Source organism: Anarhichas minor, unplaced genomic scaffold, assembly GCF_050575085.1.
Source record: "Anarhichas minor isolate MPS153535 unplaced genomic scaffold, ASM5057508v1 ptg000067l, whole genome shotgun sequence".
In the NCBI taxonomy this organism is placed as follows: domain Eukaryota; kingdom Metazoa; phylum Chordata; class Actinopteri; order Perciformes; family Anarhichadidae; genus Anarhichas; species Anarhichas minor.
In genome coordinates, this window is record NW_027466513.1 from 118241 (window position 1) to 141119 (window position 22879).

The 22879-nt window shown below is 42.6% G+C and overlaps 1 protein-coding gene across 3 annotated transcripts in view; it reads right to left on the reverse strand.

Annotated features, from left to right (window-relative positions):
* Window positions 1-22879, reverse strand: part of znf609b (zinc finger protein 609b) — a 69157-nt gene that overhangs the window by 37449 nt on the left and 8829 nt on the right. For all 3 annotated transcript variants that reach the window (XM_076078761.1, XM_076078762.1, XM_076078760.1), the window contains exon 2: window positions 8894-9780. In XM_076078761.1, the coding sequence (XP_075934876.1) occupies window positions 8894-9652 (759 nt within the window). In that variant the 5' untranslated portion in view covers window positions 9653-9780. The remainder of the gene's footprint in view (window positions 1-8893; window positions 9781-22879) is intronic.

The window sequence follows — 22879 nt, forward strand, 5'->3', positions numbered from 1 at the left end:
TATGATTTATACATCATGAAATAAGCAGTTTGGTATTGGTGGGGGGGGGGCCTTACAAAATGCAAACTGCTCCAAATTCAGCCCGATGTTGTGCACGACGCGAGCATCCATCGACTCATGAATGTTTGACATTGTTCCCGAAGGATGGACGTGTTCTCCCTTTAATTTCTATCAGCGGTATAATCCCCTTTTGAAACCCTTTTTAGGGTGAATTAGACGGGCCCTGCATTCAAAGAGATGAGTGGAGAGAAGGGGGTGGGAATAATCACAAGGGCCTGGCTGTCTGTGTGGATTAGAATGGGAAAGAAAATCCTTTCATCTCAGATCAGTGCACTTCCAAGCTCGGGAGCATGCGTGCACGGACGCGACGCACCGAAAACCTTCAGAAAACTGCTCGCTAAAAATAAAGCCGGAGACCTCTATGCTGTTAAATGTTATTAATATACACGAAGCAGCTATTTATGTTTAAACAGATGTTATTCAATTATGCTGGAAATGGGCACGGTAGTCGCCAGATTAGAGAAAAGCTCGTATAAAAGCTTTGCTCTCGAGGCTGACCTCTCAGACGGGGGCGCAGGGCACGCACACGATTTGACTGGCCTCTCTCCGACTTCTCAGGCTGGAACGCCGACCGCTGCTCTATTTCTGGCAGACGAGAGGTATAACACCGGAGAAAGGCAGAAAAAAGACGACAGACAAACAGCAGCGAACAACGCCGTGTGACAGATGAGAGAACGGATTAGCCATTATGTGTGTTTGCTCAGTTGTCTACCTCTGTGGGGGTTTAACGGAGGGTAAAATGACAAGAAGCCTGGCTGTGTGCAACAGGAGCTGACACTTCAAACACCGTGTGGCTGTGATAACATAAACATCTCATATTCCTAGGGGAGAAACAATGGTTTTAGAACACCAAAACATAGGAACATGTATTTCCATTGAGTTAAACAATATTAATAATAGGGTTTGTAAAACTGTAGACAACCGTTGTGTCATTAGAGTTTCTCCGGTGCGGTATCTCAGAGGAAACCTGAAACAGCCAAACAAGCCACACACACATATGTGTGTATACTTGTTTTCCCAACAGGCTATACCACCAGTCAAGTGGTATTTTTAGGACAATTATAGATAATCACACAGTGGGGGAAAAAAAAAAAAAGAGAGAGAGAACAAGACTTCCCGGGCCGACTGAATCGTCCCATCTAGATTAGATGTTAACATAAAAATGTGTGCATAGGAGCAGATTAAAAGATGCAGCAAACGATAAACTCAAAGGGTGTGTTTAGGTTCAGGTGTGATCTCATTCATTATTTCCCACCACATCTAAAGTATAGTAAGTAATCGTCCACATGCTAGCTAACAAACTACTGTAGCGTTAGCACCTTTAGTCCATTTAGCTAAATAAAGAAAAGGAATCCACAAGTAGTCGGATGCTCGATTCATTATTTAGGTCATTTTTCATTGGTTCTATGTTCTTGAATATCTTACGTTGGTCTCTCATTATAGTAAATTAAAAATTTTTGGGGATTTGGTTAAAATGGCAGAACAAAACAAGACCACGGCAGATAAAACTCGGTGGCTGATTTGTACAAGTGACGTTTCATCGACCAGAGACGACAAGTCGCAAGATGTCGCCGCTAAATGCAAATTCCATAAAGCATTTCATATTTTAACTTGATGCAACCAGAGAACACGGGAGAGTGAACTGAACACATTTTAGGAATCTTTATACTTCAGAGGACACCAAGTATCTTTGATAACAGCAATGGTGCAATGAAATGAGGACATTTCACAGTTGAAGCGCGAGTGATTTCACAAACTTGTTCCATTTAACAACAACCTGGCTGCAAACAATCCCCATAGAAAAGTATTGGTGTGGGGGGGGGGGGGAGAGACGTAATCCTCTCTTTAATCACTTGCTCAAACACTGCTTTGCTGTTAACTTCCTCTTTGTTAAACTCAAAACCTTTCACAAGCTTTAAGCTCCTGGACTGCAAATGTCTCCTCATCCAGTGTTCCATGCATTCAAAACAAGTCTCCATATTGATAATTATTTGAACAAAACGTGTAAATTTAAGGGTCGAGGTACCAAAGAGGACGTTCATTGTGGCCCAGTTAAACAGAGAAATCCTTTGAAAACTCTTCTACAACCGCAGCAAGTCAGTACAAACTTTTGTGCCACCTCGTTGGTCTCTCGCTGGTAGAAAATTCCAGTCGAGGGGGGGAGGGCTCGTCTGCTCCTCCCCACTGTGTGGGTTTTGTTCTGCTAATCAGACCACATGCCTCAAGGATTCAGGAATCCAAGAGCTCTCAGCCAGCTCCTCTCATTCCACATACAGCCGCAGCAGCCTGTGACAAACTATTCAGTGTTGGGGGGTTAAAGACTCTATCCATTCATAACACTCTTCCTCCCTCCCTCGTCTCCTCTCCTCTCCTAATCTCAGGCACTTCTTTAGCCTCCTCCTCCTCCTCCTCCTCCTCCTCCTCCTCCTCCTCCTCCTCTTACCCCTCAAATGCCCTCTCCCTCTCTGTCCCCTCTCACCACAGCATCTATCTGCATACTGCTCACTGGGTCTGAATAGGCTCATGGTGTATTATTAGGCGACAGTCCAACCGCACACCCACTACGGTTTTAAATAGAAAAAAAACACAACCGGGCCTGCATGGAGAGTCTCCATATTCTCCCTCTTTATTCTGGTTTGTTTCCTGCCTGGCTCTCTCCTGTGCTACTCACGCATTGAGAGGCGCAATGAGGCACACTGGAAATGTGCAGCCTGACAATGGAAGACAGCTGCTCTCGCTGCATAAGTCTTTCATGAGCTGAATTAGTGGTACAAGCCTTCGCTCTCCCTTCCCCCCTCTCGTAGCTGATCCAGACGCAGCTAACACACCTCGTGGAAAGCTTTGGGAGAGAGAAAGACGGGGAGGGAGAAACAAAGCGTGACAGGCTTTGTTTCACAGACCAGGAATTGATTTTTCCCCCCCATAAAAGTAGCCCAACATTGTTTTGTGTCACTGTAGAAGAAGCCCTCACGTCGATTCTTAATTATGTGTTTGAAGAAGAGGTTTCTAAATGATACTGATGTTGAAATAAAACTATTACCAAAGTGTCAAGGGGCTGAATGCCAGAAGCTTTTACAGACGACACGTAATAATAATAACAAAGGGAAATAAAACAATCAACAATTAAGTCTCAGAGATCAAAATCTATTAAAACACTGTACACAGAGCAGTATACTGATAATAGAAATCCAACATGTTTATGTTACAAAACACAAAAAGAGCTTTCAGACTATGATGAATAAAACCTCATGAAATCAAAATACTCTGAATTCTATTACTCATTGAATAACCAAGCTATCCTAATAAAATAAAGGAGTAATATTGCATTCACCTCAGGTATGATTTAAAAACAGTATTCTGTTGACAAAGAGCATCATGGAAAACAACGTTCAACACAAAACAAGTTCATTAAAAACATCAATGTTGAAGCAAAGCTGGCCGTGAGGCTCTCGTTGCAGAATTGGATCCAAGTCGCAATAAACGCAACCAAGACTTCTCCTTCAACGTCTTCATCGCTCCGGATTGAACTTGTGGTAACAGCAAAGCTTATTTTACACTCGATATCAAAAGTGACAACAGATCCCAAAAGCCTTCAGGAAGCGGTGAGATCATGGGACACAAATCAGGCTCCGCATCCAGCGAGGTCGAGGTGACTACAGGCGGCAGAGTTTATGACTGGAAAGACCTGGTTCCAGTATTAAATAGTTCCAAACAGAAAGCCTGTGGTTCCCCTAGACAGGGATTTCCTGAGCAACGAGGCTATAAACTTTGTGGGCCGGCGGCATTCTTCTTCTAATTCAATATCTGAATCTGTGGACTGCCGTGTGGGCTGTGAGGAATCTGGTTGATCTGGTTGGTTTTCTGGGGTTACGGTTGATGACTGGGCTATAAAGCAATGACTGTAAATGTAACTGGTTCTTGACTGCGACTGAGTGAAGGTGCAGAAATAGTAGACTGTGCGCTTAGTGATGGTAATACGCTACTGAGATCACTACAAGGAGGTCTGCAAGATAACACTAACACATTGTGTTATAAGATGCACTTAAATGATGTCTACATTTGTCCTCTTTCAAGCTCCAGTAATGTACAAACTGTAAAGACTGAAGCTTTATATGGAAAAATAATATATTGAAAAATGTGTCTCAACTGCTTATTTATTATCTCTGATAAAAAGGAAAAAGAGACATGAAGCGCAAACAAGTTGGACGTAAAAACACTGAAATTGCTTGAATTTCGGCAGCTTTTTGGGTTCGCACCAAATAACGAGAGAGAGCCAACTAATCTTGGAAGCTGTTTGTATGTTCTGTGGCAGCTTGAGATGGAATTATTAAAAATGTATTCCCATCTCAGAATCAATCCCCAATTAAGCACTGCGAGGTTGTGTTCGTCTGATAAGCCCCGGAAACCTACATACATACATCATCAATAAGCATAAATACTAAACATGTGGTGGGAAACACACTGATGCAATTGTGGTTTCATGTCAGAGAATATTCTATTTAGGTTCGGTTTTATATATATATATAAATAAATAATAAAGTAGGTGTTTGTTTTACCACTGTATATTTATGGAGGGTTTTGAAGGATAAATATTGTATGCTGCAGTTTATTCTTGTCCATCATGTGATTACACAAACGATGGTGATTTACTCTGATTCTACTGGCATGTCAGTGAGGGATAAGACGCTGTAAACGGGAACATGTGCGGTATGCATGGTATGAGTCTTAGTCTGCAGAAACAAGCAGTGTCCCTGGGACATGCACATTCACATTAAATGAAAATATTAAATGCTAACATTACTAAAAGTCCATTCCAGCAGCTGTTTAGTGATTAAAGCAAGAACAAAATGTTCAACATGTTTGTTATCGTCGTCCTTGATTCTGTTTTATTTTCATACTTTATGTGTAGTCTGGGGTTTGTTTTTTTTTGCCTACGAGCTCAAACCATTCCCCCGTTATAGTGAAGGCAGCTGCAAATGGCAGACGTGGAAAACAATTAGTGTCAAACGTTTTCTTCCTGTAGTAGTGAGGGACTCCCCGGGGGGGGGGGGGGGGGGGGGGGGATGCTTCTTACAGGAAGAGGCAAAAACACAGAAATCACAATCAAGCTGGGGCTGGCAGATAATTCATCACTGTGATTTAACATTGATCAGGTAAATACGATTGGGTATTTGTTTAAAACTCTGTTGTCCAAATGCAGGATTTGAAGAAGGCTGATAATTAAAACTAACAAATTGAGTTATTCAGAGAGCTGGAGAGACACAGCCGTCCCTAATCTGACATCAGAAAGGTGTGTGGTGAGGGGATTTCCGAAGCTATTCGAAAACTGGCAGCTTAATATGTCACTGAAATTTAGATTAGATCTAAAAAGCTCAAGATACGTTTGCGCAAGATGTCGAGGAGATCTAAAATATTTGAACAAGTGCTTCAGTACTGTCTGTTAATAAAAGAAACAGCTCTGCTTATCTGCCTCACAAGAGCACAGACAGGTGAGCTAACAGGCTGACTTTGTAGTGAACTTCTTGATGTAATTTACTCGCCTTCTTAAAATAAGTCGCTCTCTCTTCTCTTGCAGAGCCTTTAAAAGCCCTGGCACTACTTAAAAAGGAATGAGCTGTAACACAAGCAACAGTAAGCCGGGCACACACAGAGAGAGAGAGAAAATATAAAAGTGAAGCTAGCTCTCATGAGATCCACTACCAGAGCTGGACATCAGCAGCAATGCAGAGCGGTGGCTCTTTCCTTTCTCTTTCTCTGTGACACCGCCAATGAGATTTTCCATGAGAGCTGCTCCATTTATCAAGGCCAGTGGCACATTGAGGCAGCTAACGAATGCCTTGCTCCTCTAGATTTGTATAATTAGAGGTGGGAGAGTGAGACGCGCTCAGAGGTGGTTAGCTCTTGTACGAAGGGAAGTGGAGATGATTCATTCGGCATCCGAGAGCCAAAGCTTCGGGGAGCTTTAACTTAGGACGCAGGCGATGCAGCCTGGCTATTACCCCTCCAACCACGGAGAACAAGACAGCGAGTGAGACACATACTGATTAGCGCTCGGGTTACACCGGACGTGGGACAGCTAGTTCCTTTAAATCAGCAGGCGAGATGTAATGAGGCTGACGAACTCCCAAATATACTCCTCGATTCAACATGCAGAGCATTAACACAGCAGCAAACGACTAGCTGCTATGTAAAGATATAGTGGAGACTAGTGTCTCCCTGAGCAGAGAATGGAGTCGCTCTACCTCTGCGTGTTGTAATACAAGCTACTATGTGCTTTGTTTACAAAGCCGGGCCGCCGCCATGTTGAGAGCCTTGTGGAGTCAACGGATATGCTCACAGCTTCGTGGTCAACACCTTTAAATAATGCTGCGTTGTATTATATAATGTAGCTATTCATAATATACACAATATCTACAGCAATTCAACTTAAAGGACAGGTGTAGGATCCATATTACCTGACACGTTGCAATGTGCAGATTACATCTACGACTACATATATAGCTAAGTTGTGAGTCAGGTCAGTCGTCGTTTTTCTCCCGTTTTCACCCCCAACCCAGTATAAACTTTACAGTTGCTAAATAAAAAAAGATCTAGCTTGTGGACACTAGTTGCTGTGGCTAGAGTGTCATGTGAAATGCTCCTTTTCGGCATGGAGATTATGGATGTCTCGGTGGGGTCGGTGCCGTTTTGTCCGTCCACATGGCTGCGAATTCTTCTGTCATTGCAGCAGCGTTTGCCGTTACTGTTGCCTGAGGGAACATCTATTATTGAGCTAGCGCTGTTTCAGGTCGGAGGGCATGTGAAATACAGCATGTGTGATAGCTAATTGTAATCTAAATGTCAAACGTTAGTTAACACTTGTCACTCATACCGAGGGACCGGTCAAATCTCACAAGCATTGTTTTTTTTTCATGTAGCGGCACTTTTTCCGCTTATACATTCATAACAAAAGAAATGGCTGGAAAACAACGAATACAGAAACTCTGATATTACTCTTTGCATTATCATCATTGAGCCATTGGACCAAACACATTTAAATAGTCACAAAGAGTCATATCAGTATATTAGCCTTAAAGCTTTTACTACAGCCAGGATGATCTCTATTCATCACAGCTCAGTTTTCTCACAACGTCTAATTTTTCCTTAATTTTGGCTTTCACCAGTTGCAAGATTATAAGGCTGTGGTTGTCTTTTAAATGTGCATCACAGCCTTATTGGTGTCACTAGGTTTGGATCCATCCCACACACATCCTCCCTCTTCCTTATGCGATTAAACATTCCAGCTTCTCCATGTTGAGTTTAACATGACAAACTCACTGACTTACAAAGCCCAAATGACACAGAATAAATATATATACGTTTTTGTTTTTTTGAAAAATGCATTTTTTAACCGGGGTTGCCAACCTTAAAGCTGCTCATGAAGCCAAAGTGGCTGTTAGCAGCAATATCATCACATCCTTTCATCACATTTTCAAGGATACCTTTCACCGGATAGCTATTTGAAAAGCAGTTACGACCCCCGTCCTTTATTCGGTGTTGAAAACCCGATTCATGCGGTTCTCCCTCTAAAGCCCTTTCATTCTAAATACATTATGATTACAAAGACTTTCCTGAATTTCCCTTTCATAGCAGTCAGCCCAAGGAGACTCTGCAGCTTGCGTTCATGACTGGGTGTCCTGGATTCAAGGACTCGAAACAGGCTCCCTCGCAGCCCATCCCCCCACGCCACTTTCAGAGCAGCAGGAAGAATGACGAAGGCGTGCTTTGCACCTCCCCCACCCACACACACACACACACATACACAGCGCTCCACCAGGCATTGCTGGGGCTTGTGGGATTACGAATGGAACACGATGACAGACAAAAACAGTCCTCAGCGCCTCCCCGCACCGCCGTCTTTTATTCTCTCGGAGCATGAAAAGGCCGCTATGAGGCACACAATAGACGTGGCGATAGATCAACTCTATGAGTGAACAAGATAAGTGTGGGTGAAGAGCTACACGGATCTTCATAGTGTTCTTGTGAGATTATGTCAGGGCAGAAATTGTGTGAAGGAAAACAAAAGTGGAACGAGATGAGACATTTACTTCACTTTCGCAGGCGTGATGTGACGTATACGGCTGACAACATGTGTTATATTCCTGTCTGACATTTGTTTTACTGGCTCGTGTTAGAGTACATTACAAGCTGGGATTCATATTTAACAGGAGACATTTCTAAAACATGAAGGCACTTCCTTTTAATCAAACCTCTGCTGTCAAGAAGGGGAATAAAAACATTTCCTGTAACTGGTCTGAGCATCATATTCGTTAAGGGGCGGCAACAAAAGAGAAAGCAGCAGTAGGTCGTATTTTATGCATCACATGTCAGACGGCTTCAGGGAACGGAGAGCTTCTCCAAGCCTGCTGTAAACGACAGGCTATCACGAAGCACAACGTCAAGAACCCTCAAGCATTCAGTCCTGTTGTATTCATTCATAGCGCGATAATTAAACCGATGAAAGACAGTACTGTTCAAACGATACACAGACAAATACAACTCCACAGACATTATTGCCAGCTTCTGGAAGATAAAAGACAAGCGAGTTGTTGCAAACACATTTCAATAACTAAGTTTAGGGCACAATAGAACTTTTACAGCAACCTCCAAACTATGGTAGCAGGCTAGCTAGCATGGCGTCATCTAGAGCTCGACTTTTGAAACCACAAGAATGTTCGTATGCAGGTTCCTTTGATATAGGAGATTGATAACTGGAGTAATTTTCTTTCTTGATACGCTAACACGGTGCCAAACATCCATGCAGCATCAGAAGACAGTAAGAATAAAGGCTTACCTTTTCATTTTTCACCTTCTTTAGCGTCTTGCATTCACCGTTACCGTTTTCCACCTCCTCTGGTTCAGTTTTTGTCGTCAACGCTGGTACTATCCCTATCGGTTCAAGTGCAATATTCCCCATTTGATTGGCTTCCACCAAGTCTGTGGATTGTGTGTTCTCAAAGGACGCATTGCGACTATTCCCCAAAGCGACCTGGGCTTGAGACACGACGTCCGTCTCGGCAGCCGGTATCGCCACGACCACGGCTCCGTCTGTTTTGTCCTTCTTGCTTTTCCCGCCGGCCCCTTCTTTCTCCTTTTTACCACTCAGCACATTTCTGGAGGCCTTGCCCCCTTTTTCCACACTCTTCCCAGAGATGGAATTGTTGCCGGCAGCTGCCGCACTCGCCGCCGTGCCCGCCGGCTCCCCTTGAGTCCGCCCTGCCGTTTCCTTTTTGCCGCCGTCCCCGGCTGAAGCTTTGCTACTATTGTCTTTAGAGTTCTTACTGCGCTTGTATTTGGATTTGCTCTCCTTGCCTTGAGCTCCGGACACTGGACTAACAAACCGGATGTTGTCGGGCAACGCCGCCACTGCATTGGGTGGTGCCGCCATGCCGTCTTTGGTGCCAGACATCTCGAGTTTGTCCTTCTCTAAATCAGCGTCGAGGTCAATAATCAGATTTCCAACACCGATATCCCACTCATCCCCGCTATCGTAAGTGTCCACCGCATTAGAGTCCACACCTTTCCCGCCTGCAGTGCCACCACTTAGGGACATTTTAGTGCCAACGGCCCAGGATTGCCTCAGTGAGGTCCGACACCCTCTCAGACGGTTGGGACACGGGGGCTATGGTTGGAGAATCCTCACGGTCTACTCGTTCCTGTTCCATTTAACCACATGTTGCCCTAGAAAGCAGAGAGAAAAGGATTTGAATTAGTCTGATAATACATAGAAATAACAGTACGACTGCTCTAAAATCGCTTGATCGTCTTTGATGTGACGGCACAATCCACGATGGCGATACCCACTGGTGTGACACCCACTGGTGTGACAGCACTGCTCCCGAAAAACCCTCTCCTCATAATCACTCCCCACAGTCGCCATGGCAACCGTGGGAAATGTAGCTCGAATCCTGCTTTGACAGCCGAGGTGGCCCCACGGTTCTGAGTGACTGGCTCTCTGTTCACAGGGCACCGCTGATAGTGTCACCGCTGATAAATAAGGAGTAGCCGGCCTCACACATGGTTTATGGAGCCGTGCCTTTTCAGCCCGAGCACACAATGCTAATCTCGCGTTAGCAGAGGAGCTTAAAAACATGAATGAACCAGTGTGTGGCTCGGGAGAACATCGGTTTGTTGTATTTGCTTACATAATACAGCCAAAAGGTCACCGTGTTCCATGTGATTCAGCAAATTGCTTCCAGGTCAGATCACAATTTTGATCAACATGGATCTAAAAATGTTATCTCCATGGATTTGTTCTCAGATTGGGGTTCAGGGTTTAGAAGACTGTAGGTCCTTTTTGTTTTTATCTTAATATTTACAAACTGTTCTTTGTATAATACGACAGCGATTGACTAAAAAGGGTTGAACAGGAAAAATGTGAGCATCAACTTGTTTGTTCATCGTTAGTGACTGTGAAAATAAATCTCCTTAACACCTTTAATATGTGTTTTAGTCACAGAAATTATGAAAAGGATTACTAATGTAAAGCCTGTTGAGTTTGCCTTGTGAATAACACATGCTATAGCAATACAGTTGGCCTTGGCAGCTACACCAGGACCATTACTGCTCTTAAGTACTCGCCTTCAGCGTCGGCCAATTAGTTTGCCCATTTTAAATACTACAATTACAACCAATGCTATTTGGAACAGCACAAATCTTCTGTGAGGAAAAATGAGGAGATTCTTAAAATGTAACATGTCAAACCATAGCTGGTTGTGCACCAGAAGTGCTATAATGACATGTTTTTTTAAATGGCTTCCTGTACAAATACAACCGTTTATACTCCAATATGTTCTGGAAAAAAAAGGTATGATTGCATCGTATGGTTTAACCCCTGAGAAGCTGTTACTGCACTAGTGCTGATGGTGTTGATACCGGTACCAGAAAGAGTCTATTTGTCTGTAAATCCTTTGCTTACAGCCCCTCCCGAGAGCTCACTGCATGTTGGTAAATAATTAACTCTCACTTCTGCAGTTGTCATCTCCCCGTGCGATCGAGAACATGACGGATGAGGAAGCAGGAGCACAAAAGGCTCTGGAGTGGTGGTACGGGGGATGAGATCAATATGGCCTCAAACACGCATTGGTTCTGATGGTTCTCTTTGTGCTTTGTAGAATATAAAGCTTCACAGCTCACCGCGGAGGGATCGTAAAGAAATGATGTTCATGTGTTCTTATTTCTGGTGTAGTAGAGTGGATATCTGGGTTTAATTGGTGAACTGAATCGTGCTGAGATGTAACTGGTTTCAAAATAATAGCCATTCCCTCACACTTCTCCTCAGTGTGTTCTCTTAATTAAATACGTGAACTGGGGAATTGATGAAACATGAGAAACGAGCACAATCTTCAAATTATTGAGAGCTCCACTTGCTTATTGAAACCCCACATTATTTGTTACACAGCAGACCTGCACAGAATTTAAACCGCGAAATTATGACAAATTCACTGCACATCCTCAGACTATTAGCCCGGACTAAATACAGCTCATCTTGATGAGCTTATCAAGTCAAATCCTGAAGCTTCTCCGATAACTATGACCGCATCCAAAGAGATTGTATGGGGGGTATCAGCGTATTTTACGCTTCATTACTGTCGGAAGTACAATTAAATTAAGCTCTCTATTATGGAAGAGCTCGACGAAATATTATATACACCCATCTGTCCAGCTTTGACACTGCATACGAGACGAGTTTCATCTTCCTCAGGAAATAAAGAGACGTGAAATACAACAACTGGATCCGACTGTTGCAGTCTCTAAAGCAGTCATTTTGCACCATCTACCATTACTCAGCTCTCATTAGAGCAACAGGCCAAAAATGGCAGCTGGATAACGTAACGCACACAGCTCCTGTTGATTCGGTTACGGGTCCATTCGTATCACCCCCCCCCAGCAGTGACGGAGGTGAAACTGTTTGAACAATCATTTGAACACCGTGCTCTCTGCGTATTCCTCACAGATGGCTCCCCAGAGGAACAACAGTCAGTGGCAGGTTTTCGGAGGGTGGAGCGACGCAGCTGTCCCTGTTTGACTGGGTAAACAGTCGCGAGGTCTAATTTGTCCAACACCTCCACAAAAGAGAGGTTGTAACTCTATCGGCGGTTGACCTACTGTACTGCCCTTAGCTGGAACTGCAGCGCAGGCCCTTTTGAAAAAGCCCCGCAGAGGAAATGTCCCAGTGAGTGCCCTGTTGAGCGAAAGGCATGCAACTCCCAGAGTGCTTGTCCTTTTTTTTTTTTTTTTTTTTCACAGATCCAGTTTCATTCAGCAATCTATCACAGGGGCCACATAAGCTGCAGTGGAAGTGCAGGAAAAAGACTGGAGAGAGGTGATTTTATTCCTGGTCGATTTGCTGTGGAGCACACAGTGAATCAGACCTGGCGTGATGGAGTCTGCACTAAAAACTAAAAGTATGATGTTTGTCTGTCACCGGACATATCAAGACATTTGGCTGACTGTATGTGACAGACTGGTGTGTATCTAGAGGGTTTGCAAAGAAAAGGTGGCAAACAACAAGTGCAGGAGGGACTATGACAAGAGACTCCTACTGTGACTTTCTTCTATCTTTTAAAAATGCTAAAACATCGGCGTTTGTGTGCAGCCGATTCTAAAAAAATAAAACCCGACATGGAACCTTCTTTTTTTTTTTTTCTACAGCAAGAATAACTTGCATACTTTTCATGTCCTGTATGTCAGAATGCAGAACAGGTATTTATAGTTTAAATTACACAGATAAAAAAAAAAGAAGCAGCTTCTCAGCGCAGGCATGGTTGAGACGTTGCCCCAAATTAGGCTTGTGTCGATATGACGATTTCACAGTGTGATTATCTGGGCCAGAACAATTATCTGTGCATGATCGCATCACAATAATTAAGTAAGAGGAAAATCCGTTTTAAAACGTAGCTACTGTACTGACAGAAATGATAGTTTTATTCCATTTTAAAACAATTTTTTGTGGGGAAATAGAGATGTGAGCAATGCTTTCGTCACAATAAATGTGTGTTAGTGGAGCCAGGACTTTGTTCGCTGTTGTTCCTGCTAAAATTGAAAATCATAACACACAATGCTATGATGTTTTCAGTATGCGGTAATGATAATTATGGTCTCATCTCCGCTCCCAATACTCCAACTCTCATTAAGGGGCTGAAAGATTCTTCTCCGAAGTTGCTTTAGATTGTCTTGCAGAGAAGCAGAGGAGAGTCTGGGTTTGTCGTAGACCACAAAGGCGGTTTTAACACCTGAACACCTGAACCTCCTCTACACGCCCCGCATAGCTGTGGCTCTGTGGATCAAACATGCGCTGACTGGTTGAACAGTGAGCTGCATATACAGGAGCTCTGAGGCTGGGCCGACACCCAGCCATTAACAAACAATAAACCAAACGGTTTGTGTATTTAATGTAGGGCTGCACGATTATGGCCAAAATCATAATCGCGATTGTTTTTGATCAATATTGCGATCACGATTATTTATCACGATTTTTCATTAATTTTAGGGACAACATCTTTTTATTGCACTGTCACGTTTAAATGAACAAGAACACTGCTTCCACTTCCATTGTTGTGCTACATTCTGGCTAATGTACAAATCTTTGCATCAGACTGGTCCTTATCACAGTGCATCTCGTAGAAGGAAAATATATATAAAATAGTATCAACACTTTTTACCCAAAATTAAATCAACAGAGCACTGCTTTCACTTCCATGTTGTGCTACATTCCTAATGTACACGTCTTTACATCTAAATAAAACTTATACGGTTCTTATTCACCTGAAGCAAAATATCAATAACATTTTTACCCAAAATAAAGGGCTAACTAAGAATAAATACGTGTGTTGCTCACAGTATTTATTGGACACATGTCTTTGGCCAAATGAAATGCGATTGCATCCGTTATTCCAGCGTGTCTTTGGGAGGTGGATGGATACGCTGTTGCGCTGTGCAGGGTCGCTGTTGTGGGTTTCTGGGTTGACGTTGGACATGGACGGAGATTCAGTGAGGTAACGTTAGCTTTGGCCTGAATGCATTCGTCGTACTGTGGTTTGTGGTGATTTTTCAGGTGGCTGAACAAGGTAGTTGTATTGCTATGCGGCGCAGACACAACTCTAACGCACTCTGTCATATGATTTGTTCTTGGTTAACATCACTTGGCCTAAATCCAAAAAACTTCCAGACAACGGATGATGATCCTTGTCGAGGGGCTAGCTCCTCGCCTTCTGCTCCTGACATTTGATTTACCTTTCACACGACACCCGTGACCGTCTGCTCTCTGTTCTGTTGTCTGTCTCTACTCTTCTACTAATAGCGGAGTCTGCAGGGTGCGCGCATGACACCTCCCATCTCGTGCGCTTGATTTGATATGTAGCAGAGCGCGCATTTTAAACGTCAATATCGCTGACGACCATGCTCATTTAATCGTGGCAGCCAAAATCGTGATCGCGATTAAAATTCGATTAATTGTGCAGCCCTAATTTAATGTCACTTTCATAAATTGAGTGTTTGGGTTTGTTGGCTTAAATAAGCACTTTTAAAGACATATTGTTGGGCTCTTTATCTTATTTTCGAAATACATCTTTTCTTTAGACTGAACAATAGATTATTAATTAAAATAGTTAGTTGCGTCCGACCCACATCCAAACAAGCCAGTATGCCAACTCTGTAGACTTATTGAGAAATTCCCAATCAAGATGGTTCTTTCTGTGAGAACAGGATCGGATATTTTTGCTTCACTTCCTATTAAAAGGGAAGGTAATATGCATTTTAAATGATTCATTTAGCACTACAAAACTGGCCATAATCAGTCACAACAGTGAGAGCCATAACGAGATCTGTACGTACTCGCCAACATTAAACATGTGTAGATTAGTTTTTGTTTAAGTCACGAGGACAGAAGGCAAAGGGTTGTTACAAACTTGAATTGCACACAGTCTTCACTCTGCAGGTCATTTAAAAAGGCAGGGCCCCGGTCCAGAGAGCCCCGCAGTGACCTCCATGTAATTGGATTGCGTGCTTGAGCTGATTACCAAAATAGAAATGTACCGAGCCAGTCCAGGTGATGGGAATCAGGAGTCTGTGGGGTCAGCCGGTATCTTTATCAGTAAACATGTCAACGACAGGAAGAGCAAGAGGAAGTGCGACCTCACTGAAGCCCATCTGAAGGCATCACATAGATGATTTAGTTTGTGGTCCCATGTTTTATGAAAACATGTATTTTCATCTTTAGATGAAGGTTGGGGCGATAATTCAATATAAATAAGAAATAAATATATATATATGAGAAACTACTCTTTTCATTTGTATTTAATGTATTTAATTCACAGAAGTATATACAAATCATTTTATTGTATTACCACAAAACATGCTATATTGTGATATATATATATATATTATTAGAGATAAGAAATTACTGATCTAGCGATAGACAATTTTGACCACATAGCGCAGCCCTACTTTGTTGTACTCAACCTAAATTAGAACTTAAATGAGGTCACTTTGGTTGGTATTTATAACGGTATTATTGCCAGAGGGTGGGGTTTATTTTTATTTTTTATCCCCGACTGCAGCAGCTTTCTGCATCTATTGGACTGCAGCTGTATGACTCAAATCCACAGTCACCAAACAAGTGCAAAATATGCAGATTGTTCTCCAGCTGATTATGCTTTAAAGTCCAGACTCTCACAGCACGCAGCCTAGAAGTGCATCATTCCCCACGGTAGTTTTTAGTGGAGCAACATAACTACAGTGATTTATCTCTTTGTCTTTTTATTATAAAGTGACTCATCCCCTGCTATTATCAGTATCCTGCATGCTTCTTCCACTGTCACATCAAGACCACATCCACACTGAGGTGATACATTAGCGTATCAGAGTTTACATGTTCAAGCGACTTGTGTTTTCAGGTCATTTGATCTAAACACAGCTCATAAATTCTACCTGTTTGCCGTGTCGTCTGACATTAAATGCACGCGCTACACGAAGCATCAGCTATGCTGACATTCAAAGTGAGCGATCGCAGATGAGAGATAGAGGCATCAGAAAACTGGCTTCTTCTTGACATTACTGCCAACGTACTCCTCTCCATGTCTGAGCAGGCATGTTACATAGTTTACAAAGAGCAAGATAGAAAGACGACGGCTCACTGTGAACTAAAAGGGCAAAACAGAGATATGGTTTAAATTCCTACACATGTAGCCTGATTTGTGCACTAACATGGAAAGATAAGGAAGAAAACTACAATCTCAAAAACAATTCAAGGGACCTTCTGCTGGGGCATCCAATACAACACCGAACATACGAAAGCTAATCTATTGTCAAATACTTCCAGTCCGACTAACGTTTGGTGGATTTGATTGAAAATTGCTTCATAATAGCAACGGGCAATATTGAAATTCCCCTACTGGCTTTGAGAAAAACAATATACAAAATGACCTGAAGAGAGAGACGGCCAAATATTCTAATTATTATCATTGATAACTTACAGAAAGAATTGCCTGCAATATTGCACCTTCTCCCTCTCGTACACATACAGCGAGAAACGCTGACCTCATTGTAATTATCTCAGCAAAAAGTCCAAATATATTGGAAAAATCTAACCGAACATTATGCTTCAATCCACATTTGTTGGAGTTTCGCCTTTCAAAAACAACATTTTCACTGCGGTCATGAAACCAGTTTGCCTTCCAACTGGGCAATCTAGCAGCAATGTAACAGCTCCATAAACCAGGAAGATCTCTGCCAGGTGTGTCTGCAACGACCGCTGCTGTACTGTGCGATTGAATAAAAACAACCACAATTGACTAACCCCCCCCCCCCCCCCCAGCTGGACACAAATGGCCTCTAAGGCTTTGTAAACACACTTCATTCAGACTCAAAAACAAGCAGCGATGTATGCAGGCAATCGGCTCAGGGTTGTCCTCCAAGACATTTCATACAATCTTGCCAAAAGCGAAATTATAGACACTATAGACATTATAGAAGTATGTGTGCACTGGTAGTTCTGGTAGCTGTTTGCCAACAGTTTCCCCCCTACTGTGTCTTTGGATGCACTCAGCTGTTTTATCACTAGCGGGCCCTACTGGCCAGGGGCCGGTTAAGAGTAGTGAGTGAGGAGTCAGCAAGCAGTCGATGGCAGTAAAAACGGGCAATAAAAGGTGTTTTTGAAAGAAATGTGAGTCACCGCAACCACGAAAGCATCCCTGAGCATGCAGCTATAACTGGGCACCCAAAATATTATGCAGTTCGCTGCAGCAGAACGCAACATTAGCCGTGGACAGAATCAGGGACTCACACTCACTCACGGACGGATGCATGCGACTTATTGCATAAGGGAATCAGTGAAATTCATAGTTCAGTTTCCACGCTAGAGAAAAATTAAATACAAATCTTAGTAGTTGTGTAAAAATAATAATGCAGACAGACAAGTGCATAAATGAAGAAACGGTGTGGGCTGGAGACAGCTGACATCTTGAAGTGAAATGTCTAATAGTGGAGAAATGTTTTTTAGATAATGACTAGCACCAGATAAGTACAGATAAGTAGGCTAACTAACTATTAGCATCTTTTATTTGTGAGGTAAACTTCCTTCAAAATGAGCATTTAACTCGAGTCCCAGCGATGTTTGTAGCTCGACGGCTTACGCTCACTTTGTTCTGTCGTTTAATCTTTTGATATCACGATCAAAGACGTGCTCTCAAGGTTTAAAGTAGCTGACGGATGAAGTCAGCTGTGTGTGAACTGCAATCAAATAGAGCTAAACATCAGTTTTAGAAGTAAGCAAACATTTGGTTCAGACGATTCAACGCTTAATTAAGTGCATCTATTGACATTTGATGGTTGAAAAGCTTGCCTCAGTAAATGACCTCATCCTCATTCATGCCAGCTATGAAGTAAAGACGCACGAGTGTTCGTTCTCTGTGAAATACTATCAGAAATAACTCAATTCCAGCATGGTGTAAACATAATTCCCCAATCTTTATAGGAAGGAAAACATAGACAAGTATATGACACTTCCAACGCTATCCTTTCGCCATGCCGTAACAGTTGTGACCGGTTTAAATTGAGTACAGATAAATAATCTAATTGTGGCTCGTCTGTGGCCACCGCTGATGCAGAGGCCAGAGTGGAAGGAAACCCAGATCTTAAAAACCTTGACAAGGTGCCAGATTGATTTTTTTTCCTCCGGCAGACACAAGAGAAGCTCCATTAACATGCTCAGCCATCGCACTCCGCCATGATTTCTGAATTACAGAAAGCAAGGCACTAAGATTATCAAAACACGTCTCATTATCTCCGCTCACTTCATCCTATAATTGAGACACTGTCTCCATGCCAGTCGATATAATGACAGCATGCAAGCATCTGCTTTGGCACACTTGTTTATGATCAACTGTAAAGTAGGATCGCTGAGTGCATGTTTAACGTCTCAGAGGAGAGACTTTAGGTGGAAATCTGTACGTTAGAAATGTTTCCAACCGGCCACCTTCAGCCCAACAGCCCGCAGTTGACGATGTATTCGTGCAGGCGTGTTATTTGAGGTGTTCCACAATGATTGCGATTCATAAAACCAAATCAGCTTCATCAGTCTGACGAAAAGAACGCACACTTCTGTCTTTGTGCGTACACACAATTTGAGTCTTTTTTTTTTGTGCGTGTTTACTTCAGCGTTGACGACTACGTCCCCCTCCACAGACAGATATTCTGATTCGGTATGAATACAACCTCAGGGTGTGTTCCCACATCGCTGCAAAAGGTGTTTCAACCTCAGCGACGGGTCTTGACTACAGATCTTACTTTGCCGGGAAAAAAAATAGTGTTAACACGTGACGAGCAGATATCCACACGGTAAGACCAGCTGGCAAGATTCTGACATCTTGTTACAAAAGACCTCAAAAGATCTGGCAGCAGCACGACAAGAAGCTTTAAAAGTCCAAGTAGACAAATCCAAAACAAAAGCAGTAGTAAACGAACATGAAGTGGCTGAACTTTCTGAGTGATTTACTGTTTAGTGTCTGCTGTGACTGTAATATAAATACAGCAATTAAAAAGGGTTTTATTATTTTTGATCTGTTTCATTCAATTAATTTCTGGTTGCTTGCTCCAAATACACCAGCTGGCAGGAACAACCTTTTGTATTATATGCAAATAAGCAGGAAGTTAAGCACAACATGATCACAAGTGAAATTAATCAAACTAAATAGTTACTTTAGGAACAAACGATGAGCTCACTAGCAGCTGTAGGAGAGGTGATGTTCTCTGGAGGTGTTTATGTGTGGACGCTGTTGCATCTTACATTTATCTGTGATTTTTCTTTTAACGGTTTAGAATTGGTAAATAAGAACAGCAGTGATTAGTGGACATAATTAACTTTATACTCAACTACTCCAGGAACTCAATACTGGAAACACTTCTGCAGAAATATCAAAGTGATTTCTCAACAGGGCTGTTGGGCCGAATGATAAAAATCACCAACAGCGCTACTTAAATATTATAATCACACATTTAGCAATATGTTTAGTCCATACTTTATATTTCCTAGTAGCCCCACAGACACTTAGCCTCTCATTTACACTCGTACTCATGCACTCGATGATGATGATGATGATCATTTCTGTTTAATGGGCAGTTCCTCTTCCGCACCTCACTGAACTGTTCCAGATAAACAACCCAGACTTTGGCTCATCTGGCTTTAAGTGTTAAGGACACTTGATTTAATCAGACTCAGGAATCAGAGGCGATGTTGGGAGTTGAGGTCATCGGTCAGCTCGACGGGCTCAAGCCCTTTCTCATTAGAGGATGACCAGCGTGACGGTAACGCCCGACTGCTTCCAGTTAGCTCTACTGAAGTCAGGCTTCGAATCCGGACTATTAACTAATGCGAAGACGGCGCAGAGCTTAACCAACGACGCACGCTTCCTCCTGAATCAGCAATAAGTCACTATGTGCCAGATTTTGCATCACTAACAAAAAACACCTCATTAAAGGGTCCATTTCTGACAGAAATCTGACAAAAGGAACTTACATGGTAATTTGACCGCAGTGGGGAGCTACTAAAGATAAAGATACCACCACACAAGTAACATTTGAAAAATAAAAGGCTCAAACACTTGATTTTAAGATGGACGATGAGTGTTGTGCATCACATTTTCTTCCCGAGATGCTAAATTCAGGTCTACACATAACAAGGAGAAAATCAACGTGTAATGTAATGTCACAACGGGCGATTTACAGTGCAGCCATATGCCAAACACCCGCTATAAACATTTTGTTGTCTGAAGCGGTCGCATGAACTGAACATAATTTACACCTCGATGCCATAACAGCGTCGCCATTTACCGACAGTTACAGACACAGGCTACAACATTACCAAATGTAGTTTATTTGTGAGTGCAGGCGTGATGTTTCTCTCTCTGTCTCTCCTTTCACCCAACACATGAATCAAGCATTTGCTTTATGGTTGGAAAATAGTGGGCGGGACCTTTGTATAAAGAGAATCAAAGATGGTGCACAAGAAAGAAAGGGTGTTAGCAAGAAAGCAGCTAAAATCGGATTTAATCCTCATTTCATTGTGGATACAACCAACGTTCAAGATGCAGCAGATAACTTCAGCCAGGACATGCACGTACTGGTGACAGACACTACTACAGACTGTACTAACTGTGCATTGTTACAATCTTAAGTGCCAGCAGTCCATCAACGTCACAGTGAGGTTTTTCTCCTGATTACAAAATGTAAACACAGAAGGAGTTGAATAAATGTGTTGGGTAAAGTAAGCTTGTTTTTCTACTGAAATACTGACAAATGAGAGAGAGAAGGAAGAGGTGTGAGAGGACAAGCCCTGAGGCTAAAGAGCAGACAGTCCCTTGTATAACACTGCTGGGGGCGTGTGTGTGTCTTTATGGGTGTGTGTGTGTAATAGAATAAGATAAAGTATTGTTTATAACATGCATTCCTGCACAGGCAGCCTGCCAGGCCGGATTCCAGCAAGTTATTGCTGAAATAACCATCTGCAAACAAGACATTCCGCCTTATGTACGGTATCTACTAGTGGAGCAACGGGTCATAAAACTCACGGTTCGGCTCACAGATCTTTTTTGGCGCCGATACTAATTGCCGATCACTGCTGATCCATATTGTTGTTTGCTTATAGCAGCTAGCCTACAAGGCTCCAGACTGTTTATATTTCTTGCCACCATCCCAAAAATCATTTCAACCGCTCTGAAGTCTGTAAACCATCAAAAAATTCTAAATGGTATCCTTTTACTTTGTTAGAGTAATTTCTAATGTTTTTTTCTTCATATTCCAATGATAAGGAAATCAAAGATTGTATTTTTATGGATTAAAACTATTCTTTTCATTACTAGTTTTAATGATGTATTATAGTCTGTTTAGTGTAAACAGCTCATAATTCATCTCTATTATCTATTTATATGTTGTTGTGAAAACATCTCCAAACAACTGGTTTGTTTGTTGGTTTCTCACCAACACTACATTTTACGAGATCACATGTGAACACATCATGACAACGTTAGAATTTACCTTTGCCCAATACTCATTTTTACAGAGCCTGAACGCATCATAATGTAACTGAAGGGAACCTTTGTTCTCCTGTCAATTTAAACACGGATTGGTTGTTTACAGTGTAACGTTATCAGAGATTGGCGACTAGAAAAGCATAAACGACGTCCTGAATATTGGCGAATAACGATCGTCAGTAAAACTTGATTCCACATTGTGATAGTTAACCTTAAACTGTGTAATTAATCCCATGAGGGGCCACCCGTACGGATCACGGATCCACCGTGGTCCGTCACACCACTAGTATCTACGTACGACTTGTTAAACTAGTTTAATCCAAACTGAATCCTCCACTTACCTCCTGACTGATCTGCAGAAATCTGTAATAAAGCAGCAAAACTAGCACCGCGGGGAACACCGGCCTCACTGTGAGAGGACAACAGGCCACTGCTGAGTGACTCATATACTGCACGACTGTTTGTGCCGTGGACAGTTGCTGCCATGTGAATGTCTAACTACAGAGGGCATGGGCAACCATTAACCTCCCATAACGGCCTGCCTCTCCTGCAGCAGCTGCTTAACAGCTTCGGACAGCGGCGTCACTCTCACGTGGAAGCTTTCCAGAATCAATGAAACAGCGATATGTCCCCGAGAGCGTCACATTCAAAACATTGACGGGTATCAGGAATGAGCTCCTGATTCACGATTGATCAGAATTGCTGTGGAGGTTTTTGACAGTGTAGAGTCAATCGCTGCAGCTTAGCTTTTTTATGCACATAGCATCGCATTAAATGGGCCTTCTTCCTTCGGCCTCGTGCAGCTTCATCTCGCAGCCGACGTCTGGCTCATAAAACCACAAAAGTGGGCAGTAACATCTGACAGTGAGTGAACACACTCAATCACGGGCGGCTTATCAAAATGCTGGAAACGGTTTGCAAGGCAGGGGAGGAGCGGCATGTTGCATTGTCACTGATATCAGTGGTTGCACCCAGTATGGAGATAAAACCAGACTTGTGTATTATGATGCTTTCCTTTAATGTATAATTGCTTGTTGGAGCAGGATGTTTGCTTAACCTCTTTTCGGCTTTTTTTAGACACAGAGCAAACTGGATTTAAACTCCTGGAACTCCACTGCTGTTGTAAACATCCATAGATTCCATGCCGCAAAATAGCAAAATGGGGTTTTGTGGAGAGAAAGACAACGTAATCATGCTAAAAACAACACCACCTAATGTTCCGTTTAAATACGTTTGCCTTATTCAGACGTCTG